The 16058-nt window shown below is 35.2% G+C and overlaps 1 protein-coding gene across 2 annotated transcripts in view; it reads left to right on the top strand.

Moving 5' to 3' along the window:
- LOC143237278 (uncharacterized) overlaps positions 1 to 16058 on the top strand; it is a 51151-nt gene that overhangs the window by 16947 nt on the left and 18146 nt on the right. For both annotated transcript variants that reach the window (XM_076476348.1, XM_076476349.1), the window contains exons 3-11: positions 383 to 483; positions 2725 to 3151; positions 3727 to 3999; positions 5036 to 5332; positions 7323 to 7580; positions 8457 to 8991; positions 9826 to 9968; positions 11570 to 11748; positions 14021 to 14169. In XM_076476348.1, the coding sequence (XP_076332463.1) occupies positions 383 to 483; positions 2725 to 3151; positions 3727 to 3999; positions 5036 to 5332; positions 7323 to 7580; positions 8457 to 8991; positions 9826 to 9968; positions 11570 to 11748; positions 14021 to 14169 (2362 nt within the window). The remainder of the gene's footprint in view (positions 1 to 382; positions 484 to 2724; positions 3152 to 3726; positions 4000 to 5035; positions 5333 to 7322; positions 7581 to 8456; positions 8992 to 9825; positions 9969 to 11569; positions 11749 to 14020; positions 14170 to 16058) is intronic.

The following is a 16058-nucleotide window of genomic DNA, read 5'->3' as shown; positions in this document are numbered from 1 at the left end:
CTGCTTAAATGTTACAAAGTTATTACGACTACATACGCTTGTTAACTTTGTCATCTCGATGTCTAAGATATCTGAACTTGACATTAATATATGTATTAACAGTATAAAAATATACAGATGTAATTATGTGTTTAACTTATAAATGCCACACTTTAAATTAACGGTCTTCTTCCATTTTTGGATATTTCGCGTTTTTTTCGAAGCATATAATTTGTGTAAGTATTTCTCAGGACACATATGAATGTTTAAAGCAGAGGATACAAAAACATTCACAAACATCACATCGAAACACTTTTAGTGCTTTAGCAAGAACACAAATCTTTCAGCAGATGTTCTGCATTTCCTCAGTTGCATGCGTGTTTGTTTGTTTTTCAACTTTTAGCACAGACTTGCAACAATGGACATGGGCAACTGGTGTACGAGATGGTGGCTAACTACAAGTTAAGTGGTAACAATGGTTTTGGTTTCGCCAGGAATGAAATGGTGAGTTTTCATAAAACGTTTCTTAATAGATATGTAAGTTATGCCTTCTTCATGTACAATTTTTATGAGGCACGTGAGTGGTTCTTTAGTAACAAATTTAGGAAATATAAGCTATTTCTTCTTCACGTAATGCTTCTTAAGAGATGTGTGGGTATTTCTTGCGTCAGTTATTTGATTTTTACATTTTTTTTCTGAACCAGGAAGGTAAAATATTTCGGTTCAGGGTTTGCACTAATATGAAAACATCGAATACAGTAGTTATACAATATTAGTGTTTATCTAATAACAAAACGTAAGGCAAGTTAAAGAGAAAATATACAGTAAAGATATTTAGTACATCTTGGTCTTGGTACTGAGAGCTCTTGAGACCTGTAATAGACTAGAAGATATGACCATTGTAACGTAAACTGAGACTACAAGTTTGGAAGCCATTAGTTTTAAGCCCAAGAGAAAAGTTTATAAGATTAGGGAATCACAATGCTGATCACATACTAAGCTACTAATCAAATATGTATACAAACTTACAATGTATAAGTTGTTTTCACCGTCTAGTCAGAAGAAAGCTAAAGAACAAGTAAGGCAGTTGGTGTTGTAAAATGTCTACTTCAAACGACGTTTAATAAGTATTTTGTATTTAACGTTAGATAACCAAGAGGGATGTGCCAGTTAAAGTGCTTGAAGAATGCATACGTTTAATAAGTATTTTGTATTTAACGTTAGATAACCAAGAGGGATGTGCCAGTTAAAGTGCTTGAAGAATGCATACGTTTAATAAGTATTTTGTATTTAACGTTAGATAACCAAGAGGGATGTGCCAGTTAAAGTGCTTGAAGAATGCATACGTTTAATAAGTATTTTGTATTTAACGTTAGATAACCAAGAGGGATGTGCCAGTTAAAGTGCTTGAAGAATGCATACGTTTAATAAGTATTTTGTATTTAACGTTAGATAACCAAGAGGGATGTGCCAGTTAAAGTGCTTGAAGAATGCATACGTTTAATAAGTATTTTGTATTTAACGTTAGATAACCAAGAGGGATGTGCCAGTTAAAGTGCTTGAAGAATGCATACGTTTAATAAGTATTTTGTATTTAACGTTAGATAACCAAGAGGGATGTGCCAGTTAAAAGTGCTTGAAGAATGCATACGTTTAATAAGTATTTTGTATTTAACGTTAGATAACCAAGAGGGATGTGCCAGTTAAAGTGCTTGAAGAATGCATACGTTTAATAAGTATTTTGTATTTAACGTTAGATAACCAAGAGGGATGTGCCAGTTAAAGTGCTTGAAGAATGCATACGTTTAATAAGTATTTTGTATTTAACGTTAGATAACCAAGAGGGATGTGCCAGTTAAAGTGCTTGAAGAATGCATACGTTTAATAAGTATTTTGTATTTAACGTTAGATAACCAAGAGGGATGTGCCAGTTAAAGTGCTTGAAGAATGCATACGTTTAATAAGTATTTTGTATTTAACGTTAGATAACCAAGAGGGATGTGCCAGTTAAAGTGCTTGAAGAATGCATACGTTTAATAAGTATTTTGTATTTAACGTTAGATAACCAAGAGGGATGTGCCAGTTAAAGTGCTTGAAGAATGCATACGTTTAATAAGTATTTTGTATTTAACGTTAGATAACCAAGAGGGATGTGCCAGTTAAAGTGCTTGAAGAATGCATACGTTTAATAAGTATTTTGTATTTAACGTTAGATAACCAAGAGGGATGTGCCAGTTAAAGTGCTTGAAGAATGCATACGTTTAATAAGTATTTTGTATTTAACGTTAGATAACCAAGAGGGATGTGCCAGTTAAAGTGCTTGAAGAATGCATACGTTTAATAAGTATTTTGTATTTAACGTTAGATAACCAAGAGGGATGTGCCAGTTAAAGTGCTTGAAGAATGCATACGTTTAATAAGTATTTTGTATTTAACGTTAGATAACCAAGAGGGATGTGCCAGTTAAAGTGCTTGAAGAATGCATACGTTTAATAAGTATTTTGTATTTAACGTTAGATAACCAAGAGGGATGTGCCAGTTAAAGTGCTTGAAGAATGCATACGTTTAATAAGTATTTTGTATTTAACGTTAGATAACCAAGAGGGATGTGCCAGTTAAAGTGCTTGAAGAATGCATACGTTTAATAAGTATTTTGTATTTAACGTTAGATAACCAAGAGGGATGTGCCAGTTAAAGTGCTTGAAGAATGCATACGTTTAATAAGTATTTTGTATTTAACGTTAGATAACCAAGAGGGATGTGCCAGTTAAAGTGCTTGAAGAATGCATACGCCGTTGCCAAGAGGATCGCACAACGTCTATACAGCAGTGCTTATCTTTCGACTTCATGCCAAGTAGAAGGCGCTCAGGACTGTTTGTCGACCCTAAAAGTGGGTCTGTCCCAGAGGGCTATATGTACCCAGAAGAGACCACAAGTGTTGAAGGCAACAGCGGTGAAAACAGAGGAGTTGGAAAGGCTTTGGCTAGAGAAAGATTTAGTAAGACTGTGTTATCCACTGGTCTACACAACAGGAATGCTCCTAGCGGTGACACAACGAGATTATATGGAGATTCTACATGTTACTTGCACTACGACCGAGCCTCACCAGACGGCAGTGATAGATTAGTTCGAGAAGCAGATGCATGGCATTTTAATGAAATGTGTCTGTCCTGTAAGTGCTCGTTCGTGATGAAATAAACATAAATCAAACGTTAAGCTCAAATTCGAGTCACGTGTTGACGTTTTTAATAATTCCAACAAGATCACAGTATTAAAAAAAATTAAACCAAATTAATAATTCCTACAACTGAACTGACAATAATTAAGATAACATCAGTTTTAAGCGTTAAAAAGGGGTAAATGTGAAATTACAAAGCTTTTATAGAGAAATAATAAAATGTAGAACTTCATTCTGTATTAACTCGAAATATTCTAATTGATATCACATGTTTCGGGAATGTATACTAACCAAACAGGATTAATAGTTCAGGGCAGTTGGAATGTTGCTAATTCATGCAGTTTGACATATCTTTATTATATCGATATCAGCATGAAGTGGCTGAAATTAAAAATACGGAGGTCTGAGCGATTTCCTTAATATTTCACAGAACTATTTCAAGAGTTGCTAACAAAAAGCTGTTATTGGCCCTTTATGAAAAGTTATTTAACTTGCTATAACTAATTAATGAGTATATATATATAAGCTGTAAATAAATATCAGTAAATACTTATTTCCATTTCTTTTAGCTCCAAAAATACGTCGAGAATGCTCGAACAGACTTTATATTTTTGAAAGAACTCCAGGGTATCGTTTCGAAGACGACGGAGAGGAAATGTTTGTTATAAATCGCACTGAATGCCAAGACAAGTGTTTAAATGAGGACAGATTTCCTTGTCGTTCCGTAACGTTTGACAGAGCAAAGCAGCTGTGTAAACTTAGCAAACAGACGAAACAGATGAATCCAAGAGCTTTCCAAGAAGACGCTAACAGCGACTACATGGAAAACCTGTGTCTTCCGGGTAAGTAGAAATTTTAAAGGTCACTAATGAAAGCTTTGTTCCAAATGTCATATATAATCTACAAAAGGTTTGCTCACGAGACTGTTTTAACTAGATGTTATAAGTGTAAGATTTGTTCAAGATATTGTGATAATTAGGTATACTAAATGTAAGGTTTGTCCAAGAGATTGCGTTAATTAGGTTTACTAGATGTAAGGTTTGTTCAAGAAACTGTGTTAATTAGGTGTACTAAATGTAAGATTTGTTCAAGGGATTCCTTTGATTAGGTACACTAAATGTAAGGTTTGTTCAAGAGATTGCGTTGATTAGGTACACTAAATGTAAGGTTTGTCCAAGAGATTGCGTTAATTAGGTATCCTAAATGCAAGGTTTGTCCAAGAGATCGCGTTAATTAGGTATTCTAAAGGTAAGGTTTGTTCAAGAGATTGCGTTAATTAGGTATCCTAAATGTAAGGTTTGTTCAAGAGATTGCGTTGATTAGGTACACTAAATGTAAGGTTTGTTCAAGAGATTGTGTTAATTAGGTATACTAAATGTAAGGTTTGTTCAAAAGATTGTGTTAATTAAGCATACTAAATGTAAGGTTTGTATATGTGTGTGTGTAAAGATGCACGTATATTAAAATGTCATCAACTGTGATATATATTTTTTCAATGAGTCAGGACAGGTGTATGTCTCAATTGTTGAGATGAAATTGTGTTGGCTGATTTCTACCGTAAGTAACTCAAGTGAAGGTGATGAGAAATTAATATAATGTATGTGTACTGTGGGTATGTTTAAAGTGATATATTAGTACCTTACGATATGTTGTTGTGTTTAGTACAATATTTGTGTCGTATATATATGTTTGAAGTAATATCATATTACCTTATGGTGTGTTGTTGTGTTCCATACAATATTTGTGTAGTGTAGGTATGTTTAAAGTAATATCCTATTATTTTACAGTATGTTGTTGTGTTTTATAGAATATTTGTGTAGTGTAGGTATGTTTAAAGTAATATCTTATGCTATTTTAATTTTTTTACAAACAAACAAGAGTCAAAGATTTGCTCCAACAAAGCCTTTATCATGGATGCTGGGAAGGAATTAGATGGCGCTTATGACCGGGATTTAGTCAGCGTTAGCGACTATGGCAAGTGTTCAGCGCTGTGTTCCAAGAGTCTTGAAGAGCGTGGTTTCTACTGCAGGTCCTTCGTCTTCGACGACAACTCTAATACTTGCCTGTTGTACGACGAAGATCCTGTCGGCTACAAAGAAAGTCCAGAAGCTAACGACGCTTTAAAAAGCAGCAGCGGGAATTATTTTAGAGTTCTTTGTGGATCCCAGGAGCGAGGTAAGTCCAGACTAGATTGAACTTCTGCAAAAATTCAATAACAAATCTGTAGTTGAATTTTTATCTCACGCTGACCCTATATGATCTATGCACTGTAAAGGTCAGTTGAAAGTCTTTTGTGTTAAATGTACTTTGAATATAACCTTCAGTTTATTAAAAATCCGTTTGTCCTAATGTTCAACTACTTTGAAAAATATCATTTCCAGCCTCATAAAACTCATTAATCTAGGAACGTTACATTATCGTGCAAGGCAAGCCGTCAGCATCTTCCCATAAAGTATAGTATAAATAAAGTATAGTTTATAAAGTAGTGTGTAATACAGTCATTCTCACACATTTAGCGATTGAATATACTTTTAAATACTCTGTATATATGGAATGAAAATAAGCTAGTACTAGAGCATTTAATTCGACATCGTGCTTGGAGTGCCATACTGAAGAAGATATACTGAAGTCTTTGATTCGACATAGTACTTGGAGCGCTATATTGAAGAAGGTATACTGAAGTCTTTGATTTGATATTAGAATTGAAGCTCCAGATCGAGAAAGACGATGTAAAAATATCCCACAACGTTCCTTCTCCAGTGACACAGCGGAATGTCTACAAAATTACAACACTACAAAGCAAGTTTTAATACCCGTGGTGGGTAGGGCACAGATATTGGGTAGCTTTGTGCTTAACTACAAAAAATAAACAAATACTTTTTCCAAATGGTTAAAAAGTATTTTGGTTTTGTAATATGCTAATGCAGCGGCTTATACCGCATATGTGACCATGGTACCATGGGTGACACGTTTACCACCTATATGTTTGGCGTAATGAAAATTCCTATCTCGGGTATTTTATATAATTTAAAAATGGTATACAGCGTAAAGATATTTTTTTTTTCAAATAGGGAATAGTAATGTTATACAAGCGAGTGGAAAATCTTATACAGCAAGCAGTTTGTTCAGGATACCACAATTACACATCTAGTTAAAGAAGCTAGACATGTGTTTTAGCTTCATTGCAAGCTTCAAAACAGAGATTTCAAGTTAATAAAAGCTTACAAGCTTTCGGTCACACCTCAAAATGAACATAAAAATGAAGAAACTAGAACCACTATAAGTCTGTCAAATTCTCTAAAGCCCGGCATGGCCAGGTGGGTTAAGTTGTTCGACTCGTAATCTCAGGGTCGCGGGTTCGAAAACCCGTCGCACCAAGCATGCTCGCCCATTCAGCCGTGGGGATGTTATAAACTTACGGTCAATCCCACTATTTGTTGGTAAAAGAGTAGTCAAAGTGTTGGAGGTGGGTTGTGATGAGTCGCTGCCTTCCCTCTAGTCTTACACTGCTAAATTAGGGACGGCTATCGCAGATAGCTCACGAGTAGCTTTGCGCGAAATTCAAAAACAAACAAACAAACAAACCTCTGTCAGTTCGCTTCATATTCCTACTACTTATTACACCCCTCGTTTTCTAACTTTATCTGCGCATGTATTGCATCTTCAGTACTTCTATATAACTTTGTTGCTGAATTATTCTTGCGTCTAAGATGATTAGCTACCTTTCCTTCAGTTTTTTACAGCTAAATTAGGGACAGTTAGTGCAAATAGTCCTTGTAGCTTTGCGAGAAATTCAAAACCAAACCAGCTTCAAAGGATGTTTATTCCTTTGAAAAGTGATGTCCATTTATAGTGTGATCTGTTGAAAAAAAAGTATATAGGAGTTTGTTTTAATAGAAACTGTTGTTTTGGTAACCATCTATCTTAATATCACACCCTGTGTGTTCCAATAGTAGCATATTTTAATCATTCCCCAACTGTGCAACAAGTTATTTTACCCAACTGTGCAGAACAAAATACTGAAGTTTGATTATAAGCTCATTTTCAAGTTGAGTTTTAACTAAAAACTCAAAGTTTAACTATTATCCTTTATTAGAATGAATTATGACTGACTTATTTTCGAAGATCTGTTTTAACACTAGTTTTCTTTTCGGCTGTTCAACAGATTCGCTGTTCAACAATGCTACTTTAGAACGATTTCAACGTAAGAAACTGGATGGATCCCACGACACCGAGATCAACTCCTACTCTTTCCAGGAGTGTCTAGACGAATGTATGCGTCGTTACGGACGTGACTGTCGTTCCGTGGAGTTCAGCTCTCGCTATCACTCTTGTCGATTCAGTAGCTATGAAGGTGGATGGGGAACCGCTAGGCCTAATCTCATCGATGATGACTATTACGATTACTACGAATTCAGATGGCGTAAGTTATCACTTACGTTGTTTTCTATTCCAACAAATTGATGATGAAATAACCACTCGAAAAATTTTATGCTTTTAGTTTAGAACTTTAGTTGTAGTCTAGAAAATCTGTATGATTTTAGTTGCAGTCTAGAGAATCTGTAGGACTTTTGTTGTAGTCTAGAGAATCTGTAGGACTTTAGTTGTAGTCTGGAGAATTTTCTTGCTGTAAAGGCTTCGAAACATGAAAAACCTCATGTAGATAATTTGTATTATTACGCCACAAATTTTAGATATGAGGGCTATCAGATTCTGTCGGAGATAATTCTTCTATCGTAAAACTCTTTGATTGGATCTTTGTTTACTTAAACGCAATGGCTACCACAAATATTAACATGAACTAAATTTACTGTGCAGTCGACAACTACAAAGTGGTGGTTTGAAAAAACTCATAAAAAGTTCCTACATTTAATATAATTATACAAATAGAAACGCACAAAACTATCTAAACAAAATATAGAAAACAGTAGATTGGTTTTATTTCTCTAACCTTATCAATGATTGATCTTGCCTGGAGTCAGAATTCTAACTAACAAATAATAACGAATTAAGTAAATGCGTCAACTGCAGGATATTTTTTTAAGTTATAGTCTCAGCTTACAACTTGTTTAAATTAAGAATTGGTTTTCTTTTAATTCACTGGTTTCTAAAAATTATAATAATAGCTTTCATTGCTAAAGATTTGGCACAGTTATTTCTAGTTTTTTTCTTCTTCTACGTTTCAGTGATTTATTGGTTTCATACGAAATGTTAATTCTTGTTCTTTCTAGTTATTCGTGTTTTTGTAAATGAATACATATAATATTGTTATAAAAGTGTGATTTATTTGCTTTACTAGTTCGAGGTGATGGAAGATACGGTGGAGGTTCTACTCCAGAAAGAACTGATTATGGAGGTTTTAATGGTGGAAGATGGGGTGGAGGATGGGGTGACAGTAAAGCAGGTATAGGACGGCATCCACGTCCACCCCTTCCTCCTCCTCCGCTACCACCTCATTGGGAAAGCTATGGTGGAAGACCAGAAGGAAACTACGGTGGTCGTTATGGTGGATCATATGGTGCTAGTGATGGCTACAACAGACTACCTCCTGGGCCACCTCCTCCTCCACCACTACCACCTGGTCCAAACTCGATCTATCCACCAAGGCTTCCTGGTCCACCTATTCCACCAGGACCAGGAGGGCTGGGTTATCCCACATGCACGGACCATGGTAGAGGTGGTGCCCCAGGGGGCAATTTGTTTCAGAGAGTTGGATTTGGACAAAGACTTCGAAGTTTTTATGTTCGTAAGGTGGTGCGAGCTGACAGGCTAGAGGACTGTGAACGCGCGTGCATTGAAGCACGTGATTTTGAATGCAGATCTTTCAACTTTAGGTAATACTTAAGAGTTAACGTATTAAAACTTAAAAGTTTTATAAAAAATTGTAACTCTTTTGAAAGCTGTAGTCATTTTACTTTTTCGGGCTATTTTGTTTATTTGTCAGATATCAGTTTTAAACTGAAATTATTGCATAAAGTTGGTGTTTTCACTTGGTTTAGTTTCGGTAAGGCTATAACATTTTATTTTATACATTTTATTATATGTTTAAAAATAAACATTTACAACAGACTAATATGCTAACTTTAAAAACAAATTGTACGTAATAATTAAAAGAAAACTCGATCGCTTACGAAAGGTCCTCTACTAATCTGCATGGTTTTCCTATTTGCACACATTATAAAATGAGCTTAATCGTATATCTGCTAGATTTCTGTACTCTGTGTAATTAAGAATAACGAATTAAACGAGAATACATAAATTGTCACAAAAGTTTACAGCAGGATACGTTATCAACATACCGTTTCTGCTTTGAGAAACGTCTAGAAGGACACAAAACAATTTTAAACCGTAGATCATGTTAGAATTGTAATATACGAGCTTAGACCATGATTGTTAATACCAATAAATTAGTCACTATTTTAACATGAACTAAAAACAACCTTTGGCCATTGAAATCAGTAAAAAAAAAGTAGTCTGTTCATAAATGATTTAGTGACACACATACACACATATATATAATCCACAAAAAATATTGTTTAAATACACATGATCAAACAATAACATAATCAGTTAACACATTCCGCTTTATAATAAACTGTAAAAAAAGGCGATTTTAAAATAATTTTTGCTTGATGACTAAGATTAGTATAAACCATTTTTTTAATCAGATCCTTATTTCCTGAAAACTGCGAGCTAAGTGATATTGACACTACTCAGGTACAACTTAGTAACCCCAGCCATTTTGATGACAACACTCAGTTTGATTTTTACGAGAGAGATGGGCCAGGGCCAGGTCGTCATTGTCTGGATGGTGAGTTTTAGCTTTACTGTCTGCAGTGAGATGTCACAAGTTTCTTTAGTTATTAGGAAAATAATTTTGTTCTTTCAAATTTACTTTCAGTGCTTGGTGAACAGACAACTACATTGGAAATTTGAGGCTTAGAGAGATTGCAACGAATGTCAGTACATTATGATTTCTGAGAGCTACTCAAACTAATCAATTCTCGTTTCAGAAAATCTGTTGTTTCTTGTCGTGACGAGTTATTGTATCGTAAAGGCCTCTTAGGTAATGGTTTGTGAGGGTTTGTCAAATAAACCCTTATGAAGATGGATATGTCTGAGGAACATTATTAGGCATATAATGTTTTATGAGTTTAAAAAAGGCAATAGTGCAGCAGAAACTGCACAAAACATTCAAGGTGTTTATGATGCAGAGTCTCTCAATGAAAAAATGTCGAAGGTGGTTTTAGAAGTTCATGGTCGTCCTGTTGAGTTTAGTGATGACTTGCTGCTGGCTGCACTTGATGAAAATTGTGCCGTAATAGTTGAAAACTAGTACAGAAGCTTAGTTCAACCCATTGATCAGTTTACCGTCATCTGCAACAGCTTGGAAAGGTGTCAATACTTGGAAAATAGATACCCCCTGATTTGACAGAAGCCAACCTTAGAGCAACTCTCGTGAACGTAACTCACCTTTTTTGGACAGGTTAGTGACTGGAGATGAAAAAGGAATATTTTATAAAAATGTTAAGCGCCGTAGACAATGGGTCAGTGCAGGTAAACTGGCTAAAGCACAGCCCAAAACGGACCTCCACCCTAGGAAAGTCTTATTAAGCGTTTTGTGGGATATTGTTGGTGTGATCCACTTTGAATTGCTGCCACTCAATGTAACGATTATATCAGACGTCTATTGTCAACAGTTAGAGCGCTTGAATGTTGCGCTGAAAGAAAAGAGGCCTGCTTTGATCAATCGTAAAGGTGTTGTGTTACACCAGGATAATGCACGGCCTCATACAGCAAGGATCACATCTGCAAAGATGGAAGAGCTAGACTGGGAAAAACTTCCACATCTTCCTTATTCTCCAGACCTTGCCCCATCTGATTACCATATATTCTGAAGTTTGCAGACTATCTTAATGAAAAAGAGCTTGAAACACATGAAGATGTCAAAAGTATCCCCTCTCTACATTCTTTTCCTCCAAATCCCAAGAATTTTATAGAAATGGCATTCAGAAGCTTGAGAATCATTGGCAGGAAGTAATTAATAATAATGGAACATACGTTGTTGATTAAATAACATTAATAGCGTTTAAAATCCATTCTCTTTTTCTGAACCTTAAATCGGACATTACTAAAGAGATGACCTGATAGAAACGTACACAAAAATTGTTTAACTCAACTCGTGATTGGGCAAGTGTGTCTAGGAAATGTTGAAATCTGTTTCAGCGTAATGCTTACAAAAAAATGTAATGTGATAAGTTTAGAAAGTAGCAGTGACTGTGTATAAATATGACATTTTTCAAAATACGGTATCCATATACTCACGTGCTAAACTTACAGTACAAATCACCATTTTACTGTACATAATACTGATGAAATACAGTAAAATACGTTTATTTGATATATTTGCAGTTAGCCAGTCTTGTTCTCCTGATGGCATGGAATTCTCTCTTCGGACACCAGGTGGCTTCTATGGTCGTATTTATACATATGGGTTCTATGACACATGTTTCTACGATGGCAATGGCGGGAATATTAATGTACTACGTATAAGTCGAGCGAATGGTTTTCCACGATGTGGAACACAACAGGTTTGAAATATTTTACAATGAATATTAGTTTAAGAAGTCACTTATTTCATTCTACTAGGAATTGTTATTATGGATAACTTTGGTGATTCTTTCATCTTCTCCATGCCGCGCACATGCACATTCTTGTTTCCCGGACAGTTTCCTTATACTTAATTGTATTTTTTCTTTAGTATCACTATGAAACATATCCATCCAAGGTTTTCATCTATAGTTAATGAACAAAAATGTCTGTACTTGCACACTGCCATCGAATTGAAATACTTTAATCAAAAATAACTACCAGTTTATTTTAATACCACTGAAAAGAGAGACATCAGTATACTATTCGGTGGCACTAGAGAATTACATCAACCTCGCTTTAGCCTAACTGAATGTTTTATAGTTGAGAATTTTAAGTATGACGGATTTACTATCATATATTTTTATATCGATGTTTAAGTTAAATCAATATTTAGAAACGTACATAACTTATACCTTTTAAAAAGGTATTGCGAAATTCCTGCCTAATTGCTAAAATTGTAAAAGGTTCTGGAGAGTAAGAATCAAAGTTTATATAGGTATGTACATTTCTGAAAAATTTCCTAACACGTTTATAAATGTAACCAACCAGACGCATAAGAGACAGTGTATATTGTTGGGTTTTACGACATTTCGCAGCCGCAATTTTGCACCCGACTTTTGGTAGCCAACAATTTAACAGCCGAGTATTTACGTCAACATTACAAATTAACAAAAAAGACTCATATATCATACAGTCATGTAGCCACATTTATTCACAGTCAAATTCATACAGCCATGCTGCCACATTTATTCACAGTCAAATTCATACAGCCATGCTGCTACATCTATTCACAGTTTAAAGCAGTAGCTAATTCCTCGAAGGAATTGAATAAGATCCCTTTCTTGATATTCGTTAACTACACGTTGGACTCTTTGATTTACAGTCTCGTACTTTGCCTTCTTCCTCGGCGGTTCATGCCCTGCAATCATTTGTTCCAGAAGATTTAGATTCATTTGGTATTCTTTTTTCAGATGTTCAATCAATACGAAGAAGTTGGGGGCTCGGATTCCTACTAGCTTGTTCATTTTGTGATGCCACCCTTCTATTATATTGTTCATGCGTCCGAGGCCTTGGACTGTCCTTTCGCGCACGTTCCAGAGGCGAATCAGGAAGAGTGGGTTTCTCCGCTCACCTGTGCGTCGTCGATGAGGTCTACCGATCCAGGTGTCCTCGAAATAGTCCACCAGATCTTGTGCTCTCTCTCCTACAGGCCCGGCATGGCCAAGCGCGTTAAGGCGTGCGACTCGTAATCTGAGGGTCGCGGGTTCGCATCCGCGTCGCGCCAAACATGGTTGCCCTCCCAGCCGTGGGGGCGTTATAATGTGACGGTCAATCCCACTATTCGTTGGTAAAAGAGTAGCCCAAGAGTTGGTGGTGGGTAATGATGACTAACTACCTTCCCTCCAGATAGCTCTCGTGTAGCTTTGCGCAAAATTCAAAACAAACCAAACATATCTGATACTTTATAATTCTTTAAAACTTTCAGAGCCAATCAAATCTATAAGTTTTAGGCACAATTACAACTCATATTGTTTTTAGATACATTAATGTATGAAACTTAATCTTCTCTAATACGTTTAAAAGTCAGATTTTTTCTAGTTGTTCTATCTATGATATTTTGTTGAATGTAACGTTTTGTGATATTCTTTGCTTGTTGCTTCATAGAACCGTTCAACTATGGACATTAAGCAAATTGTCAAATGTTTTCTCCACACTCTTTCAAAGTTTTGAAAATTAATATTAATTCAAAATAATTAAATATAACAGAATCTGATAAAACTTTGAAAGTTTCCACCTTTCGTCTTCAGGTCCTAAAGACAAAAAGACCAAAGCTTCCAAAACGTAATCCTTTACACTTGAATTTCTACAACAGGCAGTTGCTGTCCATTCAACTAAGTTCCATCACGAACGTTCTACCTAAACCAATTTATCAAAGAATAACAAACTCATTTGTATCGTATATATATATATATAACAAGCAGATTACTCAAAAATCTCATCTTTATATGTATCTATATCACATTTTCAAAGATTCTTGAAAAAGACGAAAACGTTAATGGTAATTTTTGAACTATAACATTACACATAAAGTCCCCTTTCGTTTTTAGATGTATATGTTCAAATAAAGATTTTATTTTTTAATTTTTTTTTGTAATTAACAAAATTGTGCAAGTAGCGCAACTAAACGAGTATGGCTTGTGTTTCTCACAGTATGGAGATGTTATGACCAATATTGTGGTAGTACAGTTTAACGACTATGTGCAGACGTCACGTGACAAGGTGTATAACCTCACTTGTTACCTTTCTGGAGTTGGAGAAACGGTAGTGACGTCAAATTATCTAGACTCTCGAACTGACGGGTATGTACCTCAAATTTACAAATTTAAATTAACATATCAGTTTTAGCTATAATAGATGTAACTAGTCGATTCAGTCTGTATACACGTTGATCTTTCATTAGAATTTATTAGAAATAATTACATTTGACTATGCTAATATATCAAAATCTATGAACACTTATTGACTTTGTGTTTATAAAGGTTTAGCTTGCTATTTGTTTCTAGTTCTTTTTTTAACTGTGCAGTGTTGTAATATTTATTTTTATTAAATGAAAAAATTCAAATCTCGATAACCAATTTACCTGACGTTTTAGATGGGGTAAGCTGTTTACGAGTTTCAAGTCACTTTTTCTTTTGGCTCAACTTTATCAGTTCAAGAAATGCCAACGAGGGCTAGGCTAAATAAAAATACATGAATTAATATGAAAATAATAGTAACCTGTAATACATTAATTACGTAGGTTTGAGTAAACTGAAAGAGGTATGCGCAAAACTAGTCCACAATATAAAGGAATCGAATAAAGTCTAAATAACTTTTAATCAAAGCAAGCTAGTTTCATAGTTCAGAAGTGATTTATCAATAATAATTAATAAAGCATTTGAACATTAAAATATCAATTCATCTTGTAGACATTAACGCCCTGTTGAGAATTTTGGGTAATATAAACAACAGCCTTGTAAGACTGTATAGCCTTTTTAAAAGGAGTAGGTGCTCTTGGTTAACACCCCTGTGCACGCAGGTCCTCTAGAGATGATTATATGTTATTGTTATCAACCTTGTAGATATTATTGTCGTGTTAAAGGTACTAAATGTTATTATTACCAACCTTGTAGATTTGATATAGCCTGATTGCTAGATTCCTAATCTCACACTCTACAGGTCGCAGATTCAAATTCCTATCACCTAACATATTCGTCCTTTCAGCCATGGATGCCTTATACGTGATATGCAATACTTTTATTTGTTGGTAAAAGAGTAGCCCAAGTGTTGGCAGTGGATGGTTTTGAATGGCTGCCTTCCTTCTAATCTGGACCCGACATGGCCAAGCGTGTTAAGGCATTCGACTCGTAATCCGAGGGTCGCAGGTTCGAATCCCGGTCGCATCAAACACGCTCGCCCTCCCAGCCGTGGGGGCGTTATAATGTGACGGCAATCCCACTATTCCTTGGTAAAAAGAGTAGCCCAAGAGTTGGCGGTGGGTGGTGATGACTAGCTGCCTTCCGTCTGGTCTTACACTGCTAAGGTAGGGACGGCTAGCACAGATAGCCCTCGAGTAGCTTTGCGCGAAATTAAAGAAAAAACAAAAAAACAAACACTTTCTAGTCTATCATTGGTAAATTAAGGACAACTAGCGCAGACAGCTGTCAATTAGTTCTGTGCGAAAATAAAATTAATCCAACATTGTAGACAGTATCGTCTTCATCAAAGGACTGGGTGTTATTAGTAACAAACTTGTAGACTCTATCGTCCTTCTTAGAAGATTGAGTTTTATTAATAACAGCTTTGTAGACAGTACTGTCCTGTTTAGACAATTTATTGTTATTAATAACAACCTCATAGATAGTACCGTCCTGTTTAGACTACACTATGTAACACAAATTTTTTCTTGGATAGTATGTGTTATTTCTTAATTGCTTATGTTGTAAAAGTACAGAAAATGGTCATCATTCCCTTCAAACTTTGCTTTTGTGACCTGGATAATGAAATTTAGAAATTAACCTATTTTCTATGTAAAAACTGGCAAATTTGCACATTTTCATTTACATAAGGTCTGAATAAAACAGCATATGAATCAAGATTTACATGTGTTTACACTAAAGTTATACAAAAATGAACAAAAATGTTTAGAAGTGAGTAGTTTTTCGAGATTTGCGACTGTAATGTTAATCACTTTCACGTATCAGCCTCC

The sequence above is a fragment of the Tachypleus tridentatus genome, chromosome 13 (assembly GCF_004210375.1).
Source record: "Tachypleus tridentatus isolate NWPU-2018 chromosome 13, ASM421037v1, whole genome shotgun sequence".
In the NCBI taxonomy this organism is placed as follows: Eukaryota; Metazoa; Arthropoda; class Merostomata; order Xiphosura; family Limulidae; genus Tachypleus; species Tachypleus tridentatus.
This window is presented reverse-complemented; position numbering and strand designations above follow the sequence as displayed.